Below are 25168 nucleotides of genomic sequence, written 5' to 3' on the forward strand. Positions count from 1 at the left end.
TGTATGTACTGTGCGCTTCATTTTGCTGAGTGCTTGTAGCCTCTGCATCGCAAGGGTGATGAACCATTGCAGTTTTGCTTGCATAGGGGGTATGAGCCATTGCTGACGATGATAATTTTTGTTGATTCACACTAAATATGCATGGAACCCTAGCCAAATACAGCTTCGCTGTAAAAAAAGTTTCCAGGTGCTCTTAGCTATCGCCTACGAGACGTGAAGCAGAAAGACTTGTAAGGTATTCTGCAATTCACCTTAATCCCACTTAATCTACCTTAATCCACCCTAATCCACCTTAATCTAATCACTAATAAATCACTAAATAACTTTGCGAATCATTAATCATCTCTCATACACGGCTGGACATGCTTTGGTTCGCTCCTGACCTTCCATAGGGCACGTGATATTTTCTGTACCTCACAACGCGATCTTAAACATAGAGATCTAAGGCTTTCGTCCTAAAACACTTTATTTTGATCGGGCACGGATACTGGTGGATCCCCGTGCTGAGTGGAACCCTCAGTTCAGGGCCCGAGTGGGTGGTGGCAGTACTTGCGGCTCTGGCGATCAGCTTTCTCTGAGCTTCCAATGCCGAGCTGGTGAGCGCCACCTCCCACTGCTTGTGCGCTGCGTTTCGGTGGGAGGTTTATTAGCAATTTTTTGGCAGGCCCATGCGGTAATTAAGGCATAGGCTATCTCGCTCTGTACAGAAAGGACAAAAGTGTTGATAAAGGGCGGGGTACATCGCGTGGAGGAGCGTGAGGTGAGGATAGGTATTTGTCTGGAGTTGCCTCCAGCTCGTGGCTTCAGGTCTGGTGAGGCTTGGGTGCAATGACGGCATCGTTCTTCTGTAGAAGAACGGTGTTGAAGCATTTGAGGGTATGTGTGCTGTGCTTGTGGACTTTGGTCCTCTGCCCTCTCTTGTAGGGCCCGGCTGCACTGACCTCGGCCTTATTGTGTGTGCACGATGGCTTCTGGTGACGGCTTCGTGTGCTGGTGACCAGATTATCGTAGTGCAGGGTATATAGTTGAGGCGTTTGTGGATATCGCACGCTACTTTATGCGGATGGCCGTTCGACATGTTGATTGGCAATCTGTAAGAGCACATATTTCCTCATCCTACCTCGTTGTCCAGACTGCGAGGGCAATGGCGGCCTCTTCTGCTGCGATGGCGTTGTGCGTACGAGCGTTGGCGAATGCCATTTCTTCGTGTCCGTGTCCTGCCATGCTGATAACCATGCCCTCACCACTCGGGTACTCGGCCCCATCTGTCCAGCGAGCAGTGGATAGTGTGCCGTATTCTCTTTCTAGTACTTTGGCTCGCGCTTTTCTTCTGCCCAAGTGACACAACGGGTGCATGTTACGCGGAACAGGGGCCACCGTTATTTCCTCATGTAGGGACTTGAGGAGTGCTTCTTCCCTGTTGGCTGTCGTCACCAGCTATTGTAATCTTCGAAGAGTTGTTCTGCCTCTTCTAGTCATGATGAGGCATGTGATTTGCGCATGTCGGTGTGCTTTAATTAGTCCGTCTAAGGTGTTGTGGGTGCCCAGGGATAGAAGTTTTGTTGTTCCCGTGTCTAGAGGAAGGCCGAGGGCTTGTTTGTACGCTCTCCGTAATAATTTGTGTATTTGCCTGTTTTCTTTTATGTTAGGTCGTTTTTCTGACGCAATTCTACTGATGATGGTGGCCCTGAAGCAAGCCTAGTAGGTATTCTTCCTTCATGCCATCTCTGCGACTGGAGACTCTGATAATTATGCGAGCTACGCTGTAGACAGTTTGCCTGAGTGCGTTTATAGTGTGGTTATTGCGATCATTATCTTGCATGTGAACACCTAATATGCGGAGTGTTTGGACTCTGGGGTTAGATTTCTGGTTGAGGTGTGTTTCAATGGCCTCTCTACTTGCGCTTTTTCTTCTGGATCTCTTTTTAAAGACGAGGAGCTCGGAGATTTCAGGGGAGCATTTGCGGCTGCACACTTCGGCATATTCGCTGACAGCATCTGCCGCCGCTTGTAGGGCGTCCTGCTGTTCTCCGTCCGAGCCTCGAGTTGTCCAAACGGCAATGTCATCTGCATATATGACTTGGCGACGCCATATGGGAGTGTCATAAATAATAAGAGGCCAGTCAGCATTACAAGGTAAGAGGGTGTTCCATTTTCCCTATCTAGTGCTAAATACCTGATACCCTGAAAATCTAAAGGAAGATCTTTAATGTGCGCTGTAAAACGTCCCTGAAATAAACCCCACCCCAGCAATAAAGTAAAAGGTGATCTGTTGTTTCCGGTTGACTCGATATGAAGCGGTGTGACAACCATGGCATATAAAAACGCCGTTGTTCTAAGAAAGTTGCGACCGCAAGCGTTCCTTGCAATTTTACAAAAAAGGAGAGTCCTCTCTCTACACTGTACAGAGCACTATGCAGTAGAGGCCGGGTTCTCATACCGTACTAAATCGTCAAAAAAATGCAAGTGACACCTAATGTGAAGACCCGGTTACGGAAAGAACTTCTCTCAAAGCACAAAATGAAGATAAATTAATTTCAAACTGAAGTTATACCGCGTGGCAACCCAAGCTACACCAAAAATTGGAACTATAGCACACAGTTCAGTACACGAGTCCGAGAGAGGGCAAGGGTACGTGGACGGGAGTTCCAAAGTGAGTTACTCGTTTGCTTCATCAAGCGTTTAAGTGTGGCACAGTCCAGTCCTAGAAGGACGCCATGTCGTGCTGCTGTTATGGTACCTAGAGCCGATGTTTATAATCCCGAGCACTCTCCCACAAGGTGTTGGAGGTTCGGCCTCTCTGCGTTTGTGCACACGTTCTACTTGCAGCACTGAATAAGTTTTATTTATTTATCTATTTATTTATTTATTTATTTATTTATTTATTTATTTTGAGGGGAAGGGAAGTCGCTTAACTGGGCCATCACCACTTCAGTGGCGCGACGACGTGATAAGCCACAGCATATACCCGCCCTTAGCCTTAAAATTCTGGGTTCTTACGTGCCAAAACCGCGACCTCGTTACCAGAGACGCCGCAGTGGGAGTGGGAGACTACGGATTATTCTGACCGCCTGGGGGTTCTCTATAACGTGCGCTCAACGCGCTGTGCGCGAGCTTGCATCGAACCCACGACCTCGTACTCAGCAGCGTATAACGCGATAACAATTGGGCTACCGCGGCAGGTCCACCTCCATAGCCTTACAGTGATCAAGACAGTACGCGTATGCTGCTAAATGCGAGCCACATGTGCTTCGTCAGACTCTGAGAGAGCCGCTTGTGAACGTTGACCAGAAGTTTCTAGAAGCAATGCCGGTGACCCGGCGGTAGCCTTCGCATTTTTTTTTCTCCGCGAGCATACCGAGCAGTTTTTCTGGACATCGCGCGGCATTTTCTAGATGAAGGAGCTGGGGGTTTCAGAACTGATCGCAGTAATTTAGTTAAGGTAACCAGAGCTTCGCTGGATCGAGCTTTGACATTTTAATGCGACAGCATTATTGGCTGGCTTCACCCCCTTTTAGAGGCATCATCGTCTGGCCTCTAAAATTGTGGGTCGATCCCGAAGGCAGCGCAGTCTGTCACAGCGTCCCAAAGCGCCATATATAGCTGTCACGAACGAACAATGCGAGTCCGTGGCATATGACGCACGTGAGAGACGCTTTCAAAGGCGACTGGCACGAAAGAAGGATGCGTGCGCACATGGCCGAATGATCAGCGTGTTTTATGGGCTGCTGCGCTGGGAGACGGAGGTTGGAGCCCACCACCAGTCGGGCATTTCTTTATAGCATTATGGACGGACTTCAACCGCTGTAGATGTATGCAAAAAAAATACTCGAGGTGCGTTGTGCGTTCGCGAGTGCATCGCAGCGTGCGCGAAACTGCAAGTCTGTGTGTGTGTTTATGTTTGTGTGTATGTGAGAGATAGATAGATAGATAGATAGATAGATAGATAGATAGATAGATAGATAGATAGATAGATAGATAGATAGATAGATAGATAGATAGATAGATAGATAGATAGATAGATAGATAGATAGATAGATAGATAGATAGATAGATAGGTAGATAGATAGATAGATAGATAGAGATGAAGTATATATAAGAAACGTCACTAATATAAATGAGTGTACAACGTCGCCCGTGAAGTACGCGCGCGAGGTTTTCGAGCCGTCACGATAATCGCAAGTGTGCGATACAGCGTAACTTCAGTTAGCGGCCGATGCAAAGTCTGCCTCTCGATTGCGTCAGCACGCTCTCTGTGTGGAGGTTGCGTACTCGCCGCCCCCAATTTTGTGCACTTAGCACGGTGAATGTGTGGACGCTTTTTTCGGTTCGGTTACCTCAATAGCGTCGAGGAAGCTGTGGACGCGCGACAACAATGCAGCGTCTGTGACGTCACGTGGACACCTTCGAGGCCGAAGCGTGCCCGGTTCTTCAGAGTTTATTGCGACAAATATTAGAGGTGACGAGCAAGAGCTCGGTGTCACCGCAAATGCAGGAGCACGAGCTTTGTCAGTTTATTATTCTTAGACATTATTACAATTACAAAGGAAATGTAGTACAGAAGGACGTCCCAAAGTAAAAAAAAAACTGAGTGTAGTCTGTAAACTGAGCTTGGAAGTCTGCAGGTCTGCTTGCGGCGCTCCAAAATATATTTATGGGACATTTTTCTTACCAATGTTGGAGGCCGTCACAGAATCCAGAATCCAAGGAAAGCTGATTGGAATCCAGCGAGAGTCGAACGAAATACAATAAGACATCGAGCTACAGGGTGGCTAGAATAATCTAACTGTCCTCTGGTGGCAAGTGGGACGCTCCACTTATGTTGCAGACCTTGATGCCCGGAAATTCATGCCAAAGTTAGGAGTTGTGCTGAGTGGACACATGAAAAAAAAAGCGTTTACTTCAGTGTATTTTTCGACTACTATAAGAACAACTATGCCCGTCTTCAAGCTACTTAAATAATTTTACTGGCGGATTCGGTATAGACGCCATACAACTAACTACATACGATGCTGTGCAACTTCGTACAACGCTTTGTGCAAGTATTTACAATGCTACATATTCGTTGCCCTACAAGTCACGTCATACTCGTAACGATACAAATTAAGGTGTGGAGTTGAGGAGCAGCCCCCCCCCCCCCACCCCCGATTCACCCAGCCCGCCCTTCACACGCCGAAATCTGAACGCGGCTCGCGCACCTCCCTGAACACGACGATGCGAGAAGCTGCGGCTGTCAATCAAGCCGCTACAAAATGCTTCGGCCTTTGTTAATGTTTCTTGCTAAAACATGCGTCTCCCTCGTAAGGTGCGTATGGGCCGACCCCCAAGTCAGAGCAGTTCGCGTTGCGTACGCTTGCCCAAATGTCGATTCTTTTGCGTGTAAACAGACTCGCACCACGCACGATGGTGCATGACGCCACTTATCTCCCCCGCCAATAGAAGGAACGAAAACTCACTCGGATCATCGCGGGAAAATTATTAGTAAGTGTTTCGAAACCCCTTCGGGAGCTCGTCAAAGCTGCCGCCTACACTGAAGACTAAAATTTCATGCTATTATAGCAAGAAAAAAAAAATGTTATGATGGCCACTTAAACAAAGCAACAAAATTTTATATTTCGCGTAAGAAAAACGGCGCCGTTCTTTGATACAGCATCGAGCCCTCGATGAGGCGTCATAGTTCACTGGCAGACACGCGGACTCGACGCGGCGTTCTTCGACGTCATGCAGCTGATCTCCCACCTGCGAATGAAACACGAGACTGAAATCAGCCACGAGAAACATGTATCTCCACTGAAAAGTACGGCACCAACCTCACATAAACATAAACCCCGACTTTGATTTAATAGTTCTGCGGAAACCCGCAAGGTGGGGACAAGTAATTAAGGGAAAATGAGACGTCCACCCAATCGTAGCAATTGCTACAACGGAAACCCATACGGGTTCGTCGAAAGAAACGCTTCGCAGTTGTAGCAATTGCTACGATTGGGTGGATGTCTCATTTTCGCTTAATTACTTGTCTCCACCTTGCGGGTTTCCGCAGAACAATTACATCAAACTATTGCCTTTGCTACGAGTTGGTGGCAAATTCCACTTCGCCCTGCCATCTGCTAGCCGCCTGGTTAGCTCAGATGTTAGAGCGGCTAACCCGGAAAGGCGGTGGGTCCCGGGTTCGAGTCCCGGGCCAGGACGAATTTTTCTTCAACTGCGAGGCTTTTCTCTCGAGGAACCCGTACGGGTTTCTTTTGTGGCAATTGCTACGATTTGGTAGATGTCTCCGCTTCTCCTTAATTAATAAACCTCAACTGTACATGCAGGCGCAGAAGCGCGATTATACGAAGAGAGAGGAGGCGCAGATGGTCATTCAGTGACCGAACAGTGGCACTATCGAGCAGAACTGAAATGCGCGAACAAGTTAGGGCTATACAGCTGGAATGTTTCGATCGTTTCAGCTTTTCAGACTTCGTGTAACGTCGGCGTGATTTTGTTTCTCTGACTCGTACACACGGGGGCTTGCAACATCGTTGGCAGCAGGACGGCAGCATTAAGAAGACCAAATCGAACATCAATTACGGAGTTTACGACAACGAATATCATTATTGGTGTCACAAACGAAACCAGTGCCATGTTCACCACGTCGTCTGCTGCAGATTTGTAAGCCACCCAGAGGCGCCAGAATGTGTTAGCTGCTACCAAGAATTCACTGCGGCTTTAGCACAAGCTGCCAACGAGGAAAATTCACTTGGCCACATCGATATTTGCTCTCTCGTCGCACCCGTCGATCCCTGCGTTCACACAACTGCTGTCAACACTGATTCAACAAGAACTGTAACCATGGCACAAGGAACCCTGTGACATCCTGGCTACTGTGCTCGTTTCTTTTCACGACCTGGCCCGACGCGGTGCAAGTAAACAAACGCACAAGTTGAAAGTTATGCGTGCGTGACTTGCTTGTTTTCGTCGGGGAGGTGGCTGATGTCCATGCGGGAGTCGATCAGCACGAGAAGGCATAGCGTCTTCAGGGAAGGCGCTGCAAGGATAAGCAGAAAAGCGCAGCGCCCCTCTAACATCAACGTACACAGTTCGGCAGAGAAAGCACACGCCACTTCACTCCCTTTTGTACTATATGCAAGAAACGCCGCGGAAGCTGTACACAAGTATACTATAGTGCGGTCATAGATGTCTCGCTCTGCGCGTTTCGCAGTGCAATTGTCTTTTAAATCTGCGACGTACGCTTTCTACGAGATAATTACTTCGCACGTTACAGCTGCGACTTGTGGACGTAAGGTTACACATCAAATTACGTATCATTTGTGCTACTTTGTACATCCAGTATGTGACGCTGGGTAGCCAGGACGAGATTGTGGCCGCGCGGGTCGCAGAAACGTGTCACTCGGTTCGTTCGATGGTGAATATGCTATTTGCAACCCCCTTCATCGTAATAAATACGTCATTAATTTGTAACGTAAAGCAGTACGAGACAATATTACAACAAATTGTATGATGCAGAAGAATAACCTTCTTTCCTGTGTGACCCGCCGCGGTGGCGTAGTGGCTATCGCGTTGCGCAGCTAATCCCGAGGTCGCGGGATCAAGTCCCGGCCACGGCGGCCGCATTTTGATGGCGGCGAAATACGAAAACTCCCGTGTACCGTGCATGGGGGGTGCACGTTAATGAACCCTAGGTGGTCGAAATTATTCCGGAGTCCCCTTCCCGCACGTCGTAATCTTATATTGGTTTTGGCACGTAAAACTCTAGAATTCAATTACCTTTCTTTTAATTTGTGATGCGCTGTTTTTTGGTCGCGAGCGCGAGCAGTGAGGGAAGTTTCACCAGCTTTTGTAGCGTCGCCTGCTATACATAAAACACGCTTGTTTTTTTTTTCTCTCTTTCTTTGTATTTTACATTGATAGAGCGCAGGGATCCTAATTTCGAGTGGCATACGAACAGATGAAAGCATGCAGTGAGTTCTGAGAGCAAATTATGTCGAAGAGTGCCTAAGCAGGCAGTAACGAAACTACCAAAACAACCTAACAGCAAGTTTTTACATCGAATGCTGTATATGACTAACCTTCCGTAGTTTTTTCGGCATCCGGAAACGGAAACAGACTTAGAGCTTCACAACGAACCCATACACAATGGGTTTCATTGTTTGCTTTGTGTGCGATCACGTACGGGTGCAGTGCGGCGGCGCAAGTGTCAAAATGCGGAACAGATTAGAACGCTCACCGTGAAAAATAGCATGAGGTCAAGGTCATCGCATTATATAATCGCGAGAGGTATCGACGCCAAAAACAGCTGCGTTATCGATGTGGAGGAGACGTTTACTTCGTACACCCGAAGAACAGCATGCGTACGAGGAGTGCCGGAGAGAACAGAAACGAGAATGTAAACGGCGTTGGCGCGAAACGACCACCGACGAAGAACGTTCCCGCGATGCTGAAAGAAAACGACAATCGCGAGCCCGGACACTTCCGAACGAGCAATGACGCCAGACTCGCAACGCGATAATTGGCAACCACGCCACTCTGTGAAGATAGAATGGCAGCGAAAGCACTTTGCTTTTCGTTAAAGAGCTTTGACTATCGTCAGCTTTCGCTGCCATTCTATCTTCACAGAGTGGAGTGGTTGCCAATTTTATTTCTCTTCCTTTTGTTTTGTTTTTCACAACATGATTTCCATTTCTCACGATATCGTTGCAAAGCAGTAGCATATATGGTGTCGAAAGATGCCTGCGCAAAAGTTACGACCCGCCAAAGTTGGCGCCAGGTTAAAGCGGGTAAAAGTAGCACGTCAGCTTATGTTTACGTGAAATCGATAGTCCGTTTAAGCGAGGTCCGGCCGATAGGCCATTCGCAAGCTAGCGCTTTCTAAAATCGCATATGGTAGATCAGTTTTGTACGCTTCGGACGCGTTAACAGATGTAGCTTACAGAACAACCTTTACTACTGCGAATAACTGTTTGTTCATATATCGTAATGACGCTCCGAAGAAAGTTCACCCAGGCTAGTACTCGAACTTAGCACCGCGGCGTGGGAAACGAGCATTCCGCCGCGGAACTGTGATCCCGCAGCTGATGAAGCACCGAAAATATACTTTTTGCAGCGACATCGCCTCCGAAATCTCTGACGCGGGGCGCTGCTTCCCAACGGAAATCTCGGAGGCCCTCGCCTGCACTTGAGTCGAGCCACGCACGCTAACCGTCGCCGCGATGCTACACGTCAAGTGGTCACGAAAAAAGGCATTTGAGTCACGCATCGCTATCGTCTCTGCAAATTTATTGAATATTTTTTACTAATTTAGTGATTGGGAACAAGCAAAAGCACCACGGGAGAAATGCAAGAAGAGGTTACTGGCTCTCTGAAAAACAAAGTTTGCTAGATGTTTGGGCAGATCTGGGAGAATTTTCCTTTTTTTTTTTTTGCGTAGTAGGCATGGTGGAGTAGTAAACCTCATGCTTCAATGTTTCGTCGTAAGTCAAACAATCATTGATATAGTCACCAATGAAGCTCTGTTACCGCAGTTAGCGTATGCATGCCTACGTGCACACCACGTGCTTTCCCTCACCAAAGTCCAGGACGTGTAGGTCCGGGTGGTCCACGAGGGACACGGTCTCGCTGGACTCGCGAAACCTGTCCAGGATGCTGCCTTTACTGGACACCGGGCTGCACAAACGAAAAAAAAAATGAGGCACAGTGAGGACGCGTGTTCCTTAATTCAACATGCCGCGAAAGAAAAAGGAAACGGGGCTGCAGTTTCGGGATGTTCGAATTATGAATTTGCCGAATATAATCGAATATTTACGTCGGATAAAAACAACCTCCGGACGTCGAATCGAATATCAAATTTTCCCTCATTTCTAAACAAATTGAAGCATCATACATGTACGGTGTGCGCTTTGTAAAAAAAAACGCAAACACACACAAATTAACCTTACTCATATTGTTTGATAAGTGCATGTACTGCGCCGATTTCAGTTTGACGTCCGGTCAGTTGAGAAGCTGGCAAATGGAGGACAATTGCTTTCGGCTATCTGGCGCAGAATGAAAATGGCAGTAATACAGAGCGAGGAAAAAGTGCTTCGCCGGATGCACACAGAGTGATGTGCTCTTTGAAGGAAATGTGATACTACAACACTGCACATTGCTTTAAAGCGATGCAAACTTAGTGAGATTGACAAGGTAATAAATCGCATCGCCAAAATCCAGACAAAAAAAATTCGTGCGTATAGACGGCCTAAGACTGAGGTATTCTTGACACGACATAATCGAGCAGCCGTTACATCTGCCCCGTGCACACGCTCGGGAACTGCTGTCTCTGCAGCTCTCTCCTGCAGTAGAATCATTGAGTATACAGTCCCCGCTTCCGTCGGTCTCTGTGGCTCGAGACTCCAGTAAGTATTATTAATCCTGTCACTCGAACTGAAACGAATGTTCGGCCATTTAGAATAGTAAATTCCCGAATAGTGAAGCCCATTCGATTCGTATACGAAATTTCTAATGTTGCCACACACAGATAGAACTTATAGCAACTGGTAGTGCTGAAACGCGACAGTGCGGGCGCGCTAACGAGTGACGCGAAGTGACGCAGCTGTGAGATATGAGACGCATCAGCTAACCATGCAGGCAGACGGAAGATGAAGGGGGATGAGCTCTGGCAGGGGCAAGTCCAAATCCGTTGACCCTTCCCTCGCTAAAAGGGAACGCGTAGGACTGTCGCTTTCGACAGGTTGTTTGTGAAATTCGCCAACCGATTGGTGGGACCTTTATGAAGCTCCTCAACTTTCAGCTATTTTTTGTCCCGCCTGCGGCACTGGTCCACAATAGTTACCGGAAGGTTGTCCTCAAGATCACGTACAGGCGACTTGGACGCTCGTAAAGCCTGTTCGCAGCGGTTGAATTAAGGGGATCAAAGAGTCGGATGAAGTGCGGCAAGTTTCTTTCTCAGTGTCATCTCGGGCATGTACGTTTACATGCTCTGCACCGCAGTATATATTGAAGGCTACTCAAACACACGGATTACAGCCTTCCACTCCATGAAAAGAGCGCGTTATGTGCTGTGAGTTGTTGTTGTGTTGTTGTTGTTTAGTTTCCTTGCTTGGTAGTACCGAGAGTGCAAACGCGTTTAAACTATACTTTCTTATTTTTATTCTAAGTGAAATGGAACTAGCGGAAAGAACATGCTTTTTACCCCTAAACAATCCGATCCCTCGCTAAATCTGTTGTGTCCCATTTTGTCGGCAGGGAGAGCATACCTGGTTCCCCCGAACAAGAAGAGCCGGTTGCCGATTAGGCAGCAGCGGTGTCCCCTCCTGGCGCAGGGCCCCTTCCGCAGGAGCTTCACCTGGGTCCACTGGGAGCATTCTGGAAACGCGGGGCGCGTGTTTCAGCGACCGGTGTAGAAATCTTCGGAGCAGACATAGGACGGTAGAAAACAGGGTAAATTGCTTAAGCGATCCTCAAAAAAAAAAAAATGGGCTGCTAAAATGGAGAGCCTATTTCTTGGCCGCAAACTGCGCGTGGCAGTGGACGTCATAGATATTTGCAATAGTCACCAAAAAACCTTTTAGCTAAATGAAGTTCAGTAGGAAGTTTTCTTAGTTTAACGGCTAGCTATAAAAGGGTGCAAACTAAGTTTGTTCGTTTAGTGGAATTATGAGACCAGGACATGGTCCCCTATATCCCTCTGGCGAGAACACAAGGGTGCTCCAAACGTCATTCCCCCTTCCGCCCCCTCCAAAAAAAAAACTTTTCACGCCCCCCTCTAGTCCCCTTCCCTTGCCCCTTAATTCGGGAAAAGGAACATCAGCGAGGTCTCGAGCAAAATTTTGGAGGCACAAGCCTTTAAGCTGATCCTCCAGTCTTCCCCAGATAGACACACCTTCTAACGATGGTTTTCATATGTGACGACGTAATTGTTTCCGCTGTGACGTAAACAGGTCGGACTAAGGAAAGATTATGAAGCGCTTAAAACTCGAAAAAGGTGGCGAAAAGCTCTATTTCGTTTGACTATGTGTTTGTTATCGTCGTGACAAAGTCGCCACATAATAGCGAGAACTTCCCGAAGCACACGTATGCCGGTACCTGGACTGTATTTGTACATGTCTTCGAAGAAGGTTCCCAGGAGACCGTTGTAGCCGCCGAACACGTACATCTCGCCTTTGTAGACGACTGGAAGGAGACGCCGTTAAGCCGTTAACAGTGGGTGTTCAGGCATTGTACAGCAGTGGAGGTAAGAGCACGTACAGACTGTCAAGACCATGCAGGAAGATAATACTGAGAGAGCGTCACGTGACAAAAATTGAAGGGTACTACTACTATCGTCTCATCATGTCACGTGGGAGCGTGCGTGGGATCCAGCGGTATAGGCTTCAATGCGCCTTCGTCAAAGCAGACGAAAGAAGAGTCGAGCTAGTGAGTTGTGACAACTTTTCTTTTTCTTTCTGCACAACAACTGCGCATTCATGCGCGAGTTTCCTGAGATCCGTGACGTCACACTGACGTACCACCAGAGCGTCGGTTTTAAAGAAGAGTGGGAGGGGGCGAAAATGAAGGGGAGGGCTCAAGCCTCGCTTCCGTCCACTAAAAAAATTAACGTTGTTGCTCGGAGTAAATTAAAATCGAGTTTCAATATGGAGTACCTTGCCAGACCGAGCTAACGTATACGGCTTGTTCGACAGCTATCTTGCAGAGCGCTCCCGCAGCGCCACAGCGGTCATGCAAAGCAGCAACTAAGCCTATCTGTGGTTTTAATGGCCCTCTAATCCCGATAAGTCACCTAATCCTGGTCAATGGTGTTTCGAACGTTCTTTCCCTCATCTCTAAATCTGTCTCGCACCTCAAGTTGCACTCCTAAAGCGCTTTATGGCTGGGACCACTAGTCGAATACATGCTATTTGCTTAGTTAAACGTTTCAACAACAATCTGCTACCAATGCTGCTGTTATGTGGTTTTCACCCAACCACGCATGCACCTCCTTCCCGGTGTAGTCAAAGAAGACTCCCTGCCATGGCCTCCACAATACGGTGGGGCCATTGAAACAGCTCGCGCGTACTCCCGACGTGTCCCCCTATGTTACTCCGTTTTTCTCATCGCAGTTTACTCACTGTGTTCCCCAGAACTGACCGCCGAGTGGTCGGCTCAGGTGACGACCTGCTGGGACCCAAAATTAAGGTGACCGGCGGAAATCATTGGGTGCACACGGGAAAGCGCCACCAGCGATGCCCTCGACTAACGAACTCCGAAACCAATACGAAAAAAAAGTACTCCATCTCTATGTATCTATGTATCAACTCGAAGTAAGGCGCGAAAACACCGCACAGCGCGGACTCTGTAGCCGTCGCAGGTTAGTTTCAAGATGTAGGGGCCCGGCCGGCCGCCCGGGCCACTCCATCCCTACCCCCCCCCCCCCCCCGGTATGTTGCGCGAGACGGAAGACGGCGCGCTTACTCCCCACTTTTCTCCCTTGCGTACGCTAGTTTGAACCGCGATCGCCGGCTCACCCACGCACGCTTTCGCTCACACATAACACACGCGGCGCGAGGTGACGATTTTATCACGCTTGGACTTCATACGGAACCTCACGGCGTCGCCGACGGCCGAAACGCGCCTGCATGGAGTGCCCATATAATCGCTATCGCAATAAAAAAAAACCTGCTCACAGGCAGCGTGGCCGCACCGGCCCAGCGGCATGGTCCCCTTGGTGACCGGGTGCACCCAGGCACCGTTGGTGGTGTCCAGGTAGGCGAGCCGGTCGCAGTACGCCACCTCTTCCTGGGTGTCGGCCGAGCCGCGCCGGCCGCCCCATACGTACATGCGCCGGCCGATGGCCACCGCCGAGTGGAAGCTGCGCCACTCTGGCGCGTTGCCCTGCACGTGTGTGTAGTGTAAGGAACAGGTGCGCACTGACAGCACGTGCTCGCGGCAGCTTCTCTCGCGTTTCCGGCGAACCTGATGATGACCGCAACACCGTGGCACGTAAGGAGCCCGTATCTACATAAATGCGTGGGCAGTGAGAAAGCATGCTGCTCCGCATCGACTGCACCGATATTGATGAGGTTTGTTGCAACTAAAAGAAGAAGTTAGTTTAGTACTTGAAAATGGATTCTTAAATGCGAACCATTTCTTGGCGAACATTTGACACTTTTTACAGTATCTATCTAGCCACCTACGTCTTGGTGATTTCATGGTCATTTTGCTAACTTGGTAGGTACCAAAATTGTAATAGTATGACAAGGCTGTATGACGAACATAAATGATAGGTCATGACATGAATGCCATGACATTTTGTTTAGGAAAATTATCGGGTGTATTTCGCAGGGAACTAGAGTATGAAGTTTGCAACTCTTTGACCCAGAAATAAAAGGTCGCAGTTTCGCCCGAAAGGCGAAGCATCGGTTTCGACAGCAAATTAGCATAAAGCCACACGAAGCAAGGACAGTGCTTTTATCGGCCGCATCAACTTGTAAACATTCGCTCGCTAACTAAATTTACAAGCGCGGTGTCAGCGCGCAGAGCAAACGTGAACGCATAACGCTCGATGACCGCAGACACTCGCTGTCAAAACGCTGGCATGAGGAAACGTGGCGGAAGCAGCGACCGAAGTGACCTTCGTGCTGTCTATCGCTTCAACGCTAACAGCGCCGAGAAGCGTGGCAGTCTGGGTGAGTTGGTATGTCGTGATTTTTTTAGGCTTTAGGCTTGTAGCCCAGCTCAGAACTAGCAAGAAGGAAGGTGGAAGGGGTAATGAAAAGGAACGGAGAATAGGGTGAGCGCTCCACCCTGCTCTCCGTTCCTTTTCATTACCCCTTCCACCTTCCTTTTTGCTCGTTCTGAGCTGCGCTACAAGCCTAAAAAAGTGACGAGAACACACAGCACGCACAAATCTACAAGCCGCCGACGCACCTAGACTGTGCCCCCAATGCAGATCGATCTCAAGATGGAACCGCGCGGAGGCGCCACATGCTCAGTTGCAGCCGGAGTAGGACGCCGTTGCCCTCTCCCAGCCCCCGGCGCCTCGCAACGTTCGGTGTCCCGCGCTCGACGGAAGACGGCGCGCTTCCTCTCCGCTTCCGTGCCTTTCGCAAGGGCAAGATTGCCACGCGATCGTCGTCTCCCCTCGCACGCTTTCACTCGCACATACAGCGTATAGGGCGCGCGGCGACGGTGTTATCGCCCTTGGACTTTACACGGAACTTCACGGCGACGGCGACGGCAGAATGCACCTGCAGTGTCCATATAATTGCTATCGCAATAAAAATAACATCGCAGTTCTGTAAACTGCACCTACGAATACAATTAAAGCGGTATCCCGAAGTGCGTGGCCGTTTTCGGCATTGGCCTAGTTAAAAGAGGAGGGGATTCTTCCTATTGTCCCGCGAGCCACCCGATCGATTCGTCATGTAATGGTCGGCGCGCTGATAGGGGCACGGCTGTTTTCCAAACCTGGGTGAGTATTTGGGTGGTCAGCAAAGTATAGTGCCTCTGACAGGCTAGGTTCCCCTAGCTGGAATCCTTGAAGGGAAGACCGACGCGTGGCCTGAACCCGTCACCGTGGCCGGCAGCAACCACCGTATAGCCAGGAACCAGCAGCCCGGCGCTATTCAGATCAGACTCTCGACTTTCACTCCGCAGATAAGCCCACGGGTTCCAGCGCTCTCAGGCCTTCCTTCCAATTTTTCTGTTGCATTTAATTGTTCATTGATGATGTCCCTAATGTTCTTTCGCTCTTTCTTATTGTGTATATATATATATATATATATATATATATATATATATATATATTGACAGTCTAACGCCTTTATAACGAAGTACTTGGGGCTTCTGCATTCATTAGTTAATTAGTTATAGAGGTCGCGCACCACACTTCTCGCAACAGAACCGGGGCAGAATTATTCCTTCGTTGTACAGGTCATTTCATTGTAGAGGCGAGACAATTCCTGCGTTTGACGTGTATTCGAATAACACTTGGAGTTGGCGCCGAGTTGAAGAGCCGCAAGCGAGCAAGAACATGTGCGCCGATTAACAAAGTGACCGTATTTCGACGAGTGGAGCGACAAATCTTAACCAACAGTCAAGAAAGTCGCCCCGTCCAAATGGTGCTACCAGGCTGAGGACGAATGCCTTGCCTCGAAGTAAGCTGTATTGGTGGCGACTGATTGTCCGCCGCATGAACAAAACAAGAAGAAAAAAATTCTTTAGCGGGATATTTGTCTCGAAGGCTTTCTACACGAAAGGCGAAGCGCTAACCGCGAACTGACGCTGTATATAGCTTTGCCGACCTAAGTTTACTACATACGGTAGAACGAGCACCAGAGTTACACGGGCTTGCTAACCGCGGTTAAGACGCACGACAGTCGCTTATACGTAAACTGCCGCGAATTCTGTCGAGCTACCACGTGACTGTCACACTGCTGTCGCCCGTATCAGTAAAGGAAACTCGAGGCAACAGTAACTAGCGCGAGAATCGTCCACCAGTCTCCACCATGTCCCCGGCATTCTTACGAGCACCGCACACAACGAAACGCAACTGCGGGTGCATTCAGGCGTCGTCAAGTGGCCGAAGCAAGCGGGTACCTCTGCGGGAATGTTGCAGTCTTCGTCTTCTTTTGCTGTTCCAGCTAAACCATGCGTGACGCTCGAACCAGCGCTGTGCATAGGTTTTCATCGTACACGCACAGGCGTGCCACACACACGCACACACACCGCGCTCTCACCCTGGTGGCCAGGAACCTCCAGTGCATGGTGTCCAGGTCGAGCACGTGCACGTCCTGCGAGATGCGGTCGGCCTCGTCCTCCCTGCCGCCGAACACGTACATGCGGCTGCCCAGCACGCACGACGAGTGGCCCTCGCGCGCGCCGGGAGTCTCGCCCGTGGTGCGGGGACGCAGCCATGTCAACGACGCTGCCGCCAGGGGGCGCGCCAGTGAAGACGTTAGCTTTATCTATCCATTTAGTTACTTATTTACTGCAGAAAACCTGCAGCGTCGTGCAGGCGTTACTGCTGGGGGTACATACCAGTAATATATGCAAAGGAAAAGGGGATCTCATTTCTTGCCTCAAAGGGTAGAGCGCGCAACAGTAAGAGGCCATCACAGGAATTCGTAGGGATTCCCGGACATAGAGTGATAAATAAATAAATAAATAAATAAGATTACCACGTGGATTTGTCCAATCATCGCGCGCGTTGCTTGAGACGGTTTTGTGGATTCGTTCATTACGCTTTATGTGCCTTTCTATTGGCCCAAACCTCAAAGCGATCCCATTTTTGTAAGCGCTGAAGGCAATATATGACTCCGAGCATATCCATGATCGTAGCAAATTGTTGATTTACTTATACAACAATACCTCGCTGAAAATTGTCAGTTTGCACAGTCACAAAGCCGTTTGAAGCCAGAAGGGCGAAGTTTAGACAAATTCATGCTATATAAATACACACACACACACACACAGAAGCCGCTGCAGCCAGACCTCCGCTCATGCAGCGCTTTGTTTCCATACAAACGACGCGCGCTACTCTGGCGCCACATCGTACTCATCGTCGCCGCACAGCCCGTCTTGCGCGACACTGCGCTTTCGTTCCAACGACGACGAGAGCGTCCCTTCGTCGCGGGAAAGTCGTGCCACCGGTGTCAGCGGCCACAACACCCAAGGGAGCGTCACATCGAGCCTTACTCGTAGCCACTCGCCGTCTCCTATTGCAGGAGCAGTGTTCCCAGTCACACACGCTTGTATCGCGGACTGACATCAGCAGCAGACGCCGCGGACGAGCGTAGCCGTCCCCGCCTCACGGCACCCTGCTTCACCCCTCCCCCTCGGAAGCGCAGATGAGATCGCCCACGCGGCTGCGGATGCCTAGGCTGCCGGCAATTCAGCGCATGTGCAGGCCGTCTCCCCTCCACTCCTCCTCCGCTTTCCGCCTCATGGTTTCGCTACATCCTACTCCTGCGCTTTCCTCCTCCTCTCTCGCTATGGCCTTCCTTTCATCTACCACTGCGTTGTGCGTTCGCTTTAATTCTTCGCGGCGTTTGTTCGCTCTTTACGCCGTTGACGCTCGCCGCACGAACGGGCTATTAAAGAGCTGCGCTCTAAAGCTTCCACATTTCTCCCGACAAGCTTACAATCAGCCTTTGTACTTGTGTAAACTTCACCGCATGTATATGTACGGTCTTATGTCTCAGTCCCACCTGGCCTTTCTACGGTGCGTCTCCCTCGTTAAACCACTGTGGCCCGATAACGGATAGTTCCAATCCGCAGCGTTCAGCATGCAGCACGCATACCACATGCTTTAGTCGCGAAGCACTTCATGCTCTTAGCGCATGCAGACATAATGTATCACATGTCCGCGTTGTACAACGAAAGTAATCGCAGAAGCGGGCTTCTCCCCAATATGACGCTTACTGTGGAGAAGAAAACTTTACAAGACGCCTTCTTTAACGCACGCACAGATGGACAGCTCTTTAGCTACCTCGCGAGCGGCACATAATAACTGTCGAGATTGCGTCCTTGACGCGAGGCTGCAGTGTTATCTTCAAGAGGACTTGCGGAGGCCAAGCGCGGCAGAAGTACGAATGAAAGCGCTGGGTAACGATAGGAGCTTTATCGCACGCGACTGGGGGGGACGAGGGGGGGGATTCAAATGATTGCCAATCGCTTGTGCACTGTACGTTATTGGAACCTGTTCAGGGACTCCTTTGTAAGATTCCTCGTACTCATGAGGTTCTCGAATATGGAAGTCTTGGTGTCTTGAGGTGGCATACGACGGTTTGTTTGCCAGTTGCTTGCTCTTAAACCCCTGTACTACGTGACACTCGCGGTTAAAAAGACCTCATCCGCCGCCTTGGTTGCGTGCGGCGCTGGCTAGCGCTCCAAAGGATAAATTTTGCACATGTACGCACACCTCCCCAAGAAGGTGCTAGGGAGGATGGCCGCAAGCGTAAGGCGAAAGATGCGAGTTCGGCTAACGTCTGCAGCAAGTTGTCATTTCGTCCATTTTCATTTCTACTTACGTTATTCTTTCTACATTTGAAATAGTCACATAATATTTACTTTTTGCTATGCTTTCTGAGGCTTCACTGTCTTTCACTTCGTATAAGTTTAGCTTAAACAACAAAAACAAAAAACGAGCAGCGAGTGTGGTACCGGTGTCGAAGCGGTAGAGGATGCTGCAAGCGCCGTCCTCGTTTCGACCTCCCCAAAGGTAGGCGTGCTCGCCGTACGCCACCACAGTGTGACCGTACCGCTGGAATGGCACGTTCTCCAGGTTGCTTTGCACCGGGATCAGCGTCCACCGGAGAGAGCCTGCGCGACCGCGCCATTCAGTGATCGGCACGACGCAAACGAAACCGAATTGTAGGTAGGATGAACTAAGGCGCAACACCGCAAAGCTATTCCAAACTTTTATATTCCGATTCTGCAATCAATGCTCCGCGATTGGTAGAAAGCTTCTTTGAGCCATCCCCACTTCGCCTGTCTGTCACGCGACACCACGAAAACCGCGATAGCTGCACATCTCATATGTGTACACACTGATTATGCGTGATTAGTCCAAACAAAAGAAAAATAATTATTTCTTATTCGGCGCCTTTTCGCCATTAGCCCTCTGCTATTGGTCAAAAGTTATCGGGCTGCGCTCGCTTCGCCTGTCATAACGCGACGTCACAAAACCGAGAAAAGTCGCACGTTAAAGTGACGTTACGCGTTAAAAATGCATTAACATGCCGAACAAAACTGAATTGCTTTCCGAATAGCCGGAGACTGCCCCGTTCCGAAAGGAATAGAAGATGGCTGTCTGCCGATTGCTCAGGCACTAACTGCTCGCACTTGCCGCAGAGCATGCGTTTATTTGTGTATAATAAAACTTTTTGCGTGGCCGTGTAACGCCATCGAGCCCTTTCGGCACATTTACGATGTCGTTCTGCCAACTCTTCTTTGCCGAGGATCCGTTTTAGCGGCATTCTTAACCTTCCGTTGCACACCGCCGCGATTTTCTACCAACCAACGCAAGCTGGTCGAAAAGGGCAGGGGGAAGCGGACCAATCGCAGACGCCGGCACTACCCTCTTTATCTGGTTATTTATTTTCACTGCGCTGCCTCGGCGCCATCTAAACCCTCTCCACGTGAGCGTGCTCCTCGCCTTTTGTCAGCCAATTAGATAACAAAAACCGCTCAATGTAGGCAATGTTATTCGTTTTGAAAGCGAACAAAAGCGACCTCCTTTAAATGAGGAGAGCGTTTGATTGGGCTGTTCCTACAACGCGACGGGTAAGCACTCTATGCTTGCGTCGGCGGTTACGTAAATTTGACGTCAGGAAATTGGAATGAAACACGTTGAAATAGTTCTAGGTTATAGGGCCCCTATACTTGGTTTATTGGCGGTGAACATCGACAAAACTGGCGCTTTCCTTTCTTATTTATATTGTGGCGTAGTCGCGCTTCGAAATGTTTCATTTTTCATTAGGCTACAGAGGACGGGCAATGGTGCGCGAAATCGCGCATAGCTTGAGTGTGGAGACATTTCGCTATCTTGTTTTCCATGAACCTTACAACACCAGGTGGCGGTATGCAGGCTTAGCAGCTAACGGTCTCAGTGTGCCCTTCTGTTAAATCGCCCACAGGCATGAGGCGTTCCACAAGTCGGCGTGTCTAAAAACAGTCTCACACTTCTGTGACGGTAGCGATCGGCGTATGGAAGCTTAAATGGTACATAAAAGGGAATGCATATCGCACATTTAACTAGCGGCTAAGTGCACAAATAAAACCTTGCATTAAATAATTTTCTGCACGGTAAGCTTACGGCATATGTTTTCTGTGTCCTACCACTACAGCAACAAAAACTCTTGTTTTCGCAAGCAGATTATCTAACACAAGTACAATGTTTACAGCTGGCAGTAAAGCGATGATTGCCTTCTCCCTTCACGTTTATCGGCGGCCATGCAAAAGTCACGTTCTTTTCGCCGCTCTTCTTTGTGTGCCGATAGGCGGAGACTCAGAAAGCTTAAGCCAACTAGTCGCAGTTAAACGCAACATAGCGGGTATTTCACTATTTCAACAAAATTTGCCTGTATTAGCGGCACATTAACCTGGTCGACTAGGAGAAGTACCAGAATCCTCGCGCAGATTTCCCGAATGAAGGTCCGCCAAAATAAAACGAAATGTACCGCGCTTGATAGCGGAGGAAATCGTCACGGGCAAATGGCACATAATTTTATTCATAATTTTCTAAAGGTTGTTTCCATAGTTATTAAATCATTGACATCGCTTAAGTATCGCGACCCTCGTTCACTCTGTAACCGACATCGCTCTCTTCCGGTTTCTTAACGTTACGACTAACATATCTTTTTTTTTTGGTTCCATCGTTCGTTGCGCGGTCAAGCTGCTTCGTTAACTTCCAAGTTTCTGCCCCGTATTGTTAGCACTGGCAAATGCAATAACTGAACTCTTTTATTTTTGAAGAATAGCGGTAAGCCGCCAGTTATGATCTGGCAACGCGTGTTGTATGCGATCCAACCCACTTTTATTCTCCAGTAAACTTCCTTCTCATGGTCAGGGCATCCCTGCGAGTAATTGGTCTAGATAAGGGCCGTCGAGGAGGGCACTGAATTAGGTGGTGCGATCAAATTAGGAAATTTGCAGGCATACGATGGGGTCCCTCGTTGGCGCAAGACATGGGGTAATCGGAGAACGCTGGAAGAGGCCCTCGTCCAGCATGTGGACACAACGATGGCGTATCGCGACCGTCGTGTGCCTGTTCGAACTGCGCATCCTAAAGTTGATCGGCGAATGTCACTCGAAAGCGCAGTACCCCTTCAACGTTACAAATGTTATCCCCCCGAGAAACAACGCGAGATGCGGAATTTAAAAAAAGAGAGGGTATACAAAACAGAAAACAGCTCCTAGATCGCGAAGTACAACTTATTACGAAATGATCAATGTGATTTCTTTTTTTTTTTTTTGTCTTTCGGCTTGTAACGCGAGAACAGCTCGCGTGCCAACCGGCACGCAGTCCCGTCCTATTCTCGCGGGACGAGCTCGCGTAAGAAGTTGGCGCGAATATAAGACGCAGACGTTGTCGCATACAGGCGGGGCCCGGCGCGCGCGAACAACGCACCCGTGTTGAGCACGTGCACGTCCATGGGTCGGCGCATGGTGTTCATCTCCTCGGCGCAGTAGCCGCCGAACGAGTACACCTCGTCGCTGATGGCCACCGCCGCGTGGTTGTTGCAGCAGGGTCCTCCTTCCACGCGCGCCGTCCACATTGTGCTTTTTTTTTTTTTTTTTTGCGGTTCGGGAGCCTGCGCGAGAAAACAGCAACAAGACATAAAAGATGCACGCAATGGCGAAAATTTATTAGGTTATATGGTTATACCAGGCCCAGTCGGGGAAAAAGAAAAGAAACTTCACCGGCCATCCACGATCCGCAGTACATTCAGAGCGATACAGCTTGGCGCAGAATCGCTAGTCCTTGTGTTTGATTAGATCGTCCTTTACTTTCCGCCATCATGTGTGTGTGTATACTTAAAGCGCTTCCACGTTATGTAAGAAAAGCCGTTTACTCACGCCGCGCTTGGAGGTCCACTCAGGTGGGGCGCCTGCGACAACGCGGGGACCAGGAACCGGGACAAGTAGGAACCTTCAGAAGCAACCCGTCGCGGAACCGTGGTGGCACGTGAAACGTTGACCCGCTCTTCTTCTTTGTCGCCTGACTGTGGCAGCCTAAGCGCGAGTGTGCCTTTGTTGCCGCTGCTGCAGACGATTTTGTCAGGATAAAATGTCACGCACGTACGAAGGAAAATGATCGAGTGACCATGGAATGTGACTTTTGGGCTATGCGGCTCACTCCGATTCACGCGAGGCTCTTCTTTTTTTTCTTCCGGCTTATCGGCGAGCTGTCAACACTGCGTTTCGCTACAGCCCCGCGCGGTGCAGCAACACTCCCGGCTGTAGTGTTCGTTTACACGCTGCAGGATTCGCGTAAGCAAATCAGCAACGACAGTCGGCTACCGGTGCTACAAAGGGGCCAGTGTGAGGTATACGGTCCTTCCGCGAAGCTGCCTTCCGACGTCGCGCGGAGAGGAATCGAAGCTGCACACAATGGACGAAGCTTTCTTCTGAGAGAGGGAGAGAGAGAGAGAGGAACTTTAATGAGAGAAAGGTAGAGAGGCCGTCGGTCTGAGTGATGCGGCTCTCTGGCCTGCAACTCCGCGCTATAAGGAAGAAGTGAGGTTAAACAGTGCGAATAAAACAAGGACACAAGGAAACAAATACCACAGAGAAGCGTGTCCTTGTGTCCTTGTTTTATTCGCGCTGTTTAATCTCAGTTCTAAATATGAACCCACTAGCCCTCATCAAGATCTTACTGCGCACTGCGGATGCCGCAATATTAACAAAGGTTTCTAAACAGGAAGTAGCCCTTGCTTCGGGCCTCGTCAATTCCCGAGTGCGATCAAATGACAGTATGCGTCGCGAGATGACTGCAATACCACGTCAGCAAGTTACTTCCAAACATCTCTTCAAACATGTCGGACAGCGGATCACCCAAAATGAGTGAAATTTGCATCACGTGATACTATCGAAGTTCTAGCGCAAAGCTTCGTTCCCATATTTTTAAATCTAGAATAATATAGCATGCGCACAACGCCGAAAGCGCGATTGAGCGATAGGCGACTTGCAGAATAGTGCCCTCCCTGTTCCGTATGTAGCCGTGGCCGTACCATTCACTAGACGATCTGGCTAGAAGACAACAGTGATTTCCACTGTTGCCTAGGCTGCAACAAGTACGGCTTGCAAGCAGGAAGATACACGATAGCGCGCTGTCTTGTTTTTAGAAAGAAAGCTGTATATGGGACTAACCCTCCGTAGTCTTTTTCGGTGCCCGGCAACAGTAAATATCATCGTGTGGGCTGATCCTGGTGATACTGCAGAAAGGGTCCAAGCTCAATGGCACATACCCCTGTGGACTCGGAGACCTGTGACATGCCCTTGCACTATTCTTGTCGCACGTGGGACCCCAAAGAGGCCCTAGGCACGCGGATAAGAACATATGTTTCTGGATAAACATTTGGGATTTAGTTGCAGAGTGTGCGACCGTCTGTGGTTCGAGAACGACCCGAGGATGAACGGAAATGTACGAGACGTGACTAATCGGGGCCGTGCGATGCAGGTACTGTCCTGTGCGTTCCCACGTGGTGGACTTCAAGGTGTGCGGGACGTACAAGGAATCTCTGCTGAGAGGTGTGGTGTCCCTGCTCGACCACGAACGGATACGTGTACCCTCGGATTCCGGAGCATCTGCCGAAATTGAAACGCGGTAGAGGAACGCCCGATGGCACCGCGGATCCCGTTCATGTGCATCAGGCGCCCGAGTCACGGCGGGGGGACAGCACGGAGTCAAGGGGCAAGTCGTGAACGTGCCCATTGACGTTCAGCAGAGAAAGCTGACGACAGTCGAAGCTCTCAAAGGAAAAGCAAAGTGTTTTTGCTGCCATTCCATCTTTATATTGTTCGAGTGGTCGTGATTGCTTTGTGATCGCTGTGATATACACTTATTGGTTCGACTGCCACCCTTGGCTAGAATCAGTTGAACTGAATCTTGTGGTGTACTTGTATACTTGGCAGCGAAATCTGAAGACAGCCAAAGCTCTCAAACGAAAATCAAAGTGCTTTCGCTGCCATTCCATCTTCACAGAGTGCAATGACTATCATTTTTTGTTTGACCCCGTTTTTAGCGCTGTTTGTTTTTTACATGTCATGTACGAGCTAGGTCATCAACATACATTATATACTTGCATCAATTCGTAAACAAAATTGAATTTTTTAAATATTTTCCAAGAAAAGCATGCGGATGATAGCATAATTCGATGCGAAGTGGCTGCACACCTTAGCAATAAAAAACTTTTGTCACAAGCTAAGCAAAGTATTGTTTCGGCAACGCAAAAACGTGCCTCCTCTTTAACGAATTATTGACTGGGGAGTGCTAGGGGTAGGAGTTAGTCTTTGCGTGGTGTACTACCTCCATATTATATATATATATATATATATATATATATATATATATATATATATATATATATATATATATATATATATATATATAGAGAGAGAGAGAGAGAGAGAGAGAGAGAGAGAGAGAGAGAGGGGGTGAAGGAGTGGTAGTTGCCGGCGGGAAACCCCT

At 49.1% G+C, this 25168-nt stretch overlaps 1 protein-coding gene across 2 annotated transcripts; it reads right to left on the bottom strand.

Moving 5' to 3' along the window:
* Positions 1-5178: 5178 nt before the first annotated feature.
* On the bottom strand, positions 5179-24971 carry LOC142587805 (kelch domain-containing protein 3-like). 2 transcript variants are annotated; one of them, XM_075699077.1, is made up of 10 exons: positions 22555-24971; positions 22106-22289; positions 19138-19296; positions 16713-16900; positions 13659-13866; positions 12082-12168; positions 11253-11361; positions 9566-9663; positions 6949-7027; positions 5179-5739 (listed from the first exon to the last, which is right to left on the bottom strand). In XM_075699077.1, exons 2-10 carry the CDS (start codon positions 22251-22253, stop codon positions 5679-5681), a joined length of 1137 nt encoding a protein of 378 aa, XP_075555192.1. In that variant the 5' UTR covers positions 22254-22289; positions 22555-24971; the 3' UTR covers positions 5179-5678. The 2 variants fall into 2 exon arrangements, with proteins under 2 accessions (XP_075555192.1, XP_075555191.1); XM_075699076.1 differs by having other exon boundaries at positions 22106-24971.
* Between the last annotated feature and the right edge of the window lie 197 nt (positions 24972-25168).

The sequence above is a fragment of the Dermacentor variabilis genome, chromosome 7 (assembly GCF_050947875.1).
Source record: "Dermacentor variabilis isolate Ectoservices chromosome 7, ASM5094787v1, whole genome shotgun sequence".
Classification (NCBI taxonomy): Eukaryota; Metazoa; Arthropoda; class Arachnida; order Ixodida; family Ixodidae; genus Dermacentor; species Dermacentor variabilis.

Coding starts and splice junctions, on each gene's coding strand:
- LOC142587805 (XM_075699076.1), bottom strand. CDS start 22,316: ATGTCTTGTTGCTGTTTTCTCGCGCAGGCTCCCGAACCGCAAAAAAAA. Junction 19,297..22,105: donor CGTGCACGTGCTCAACACGG/GTGCGTTGTTCG, acceptor GCGGTCGCGCAG/GCTCTCTCCGGTGGACGCTG. Junction 13,867..16,712: donor GGAGGTTCCTGGCCACCAGG/GTGAGAGCGCGG, acceptor ACACACGTGCAG/GGCAACGCGCCAGAGTGGCG.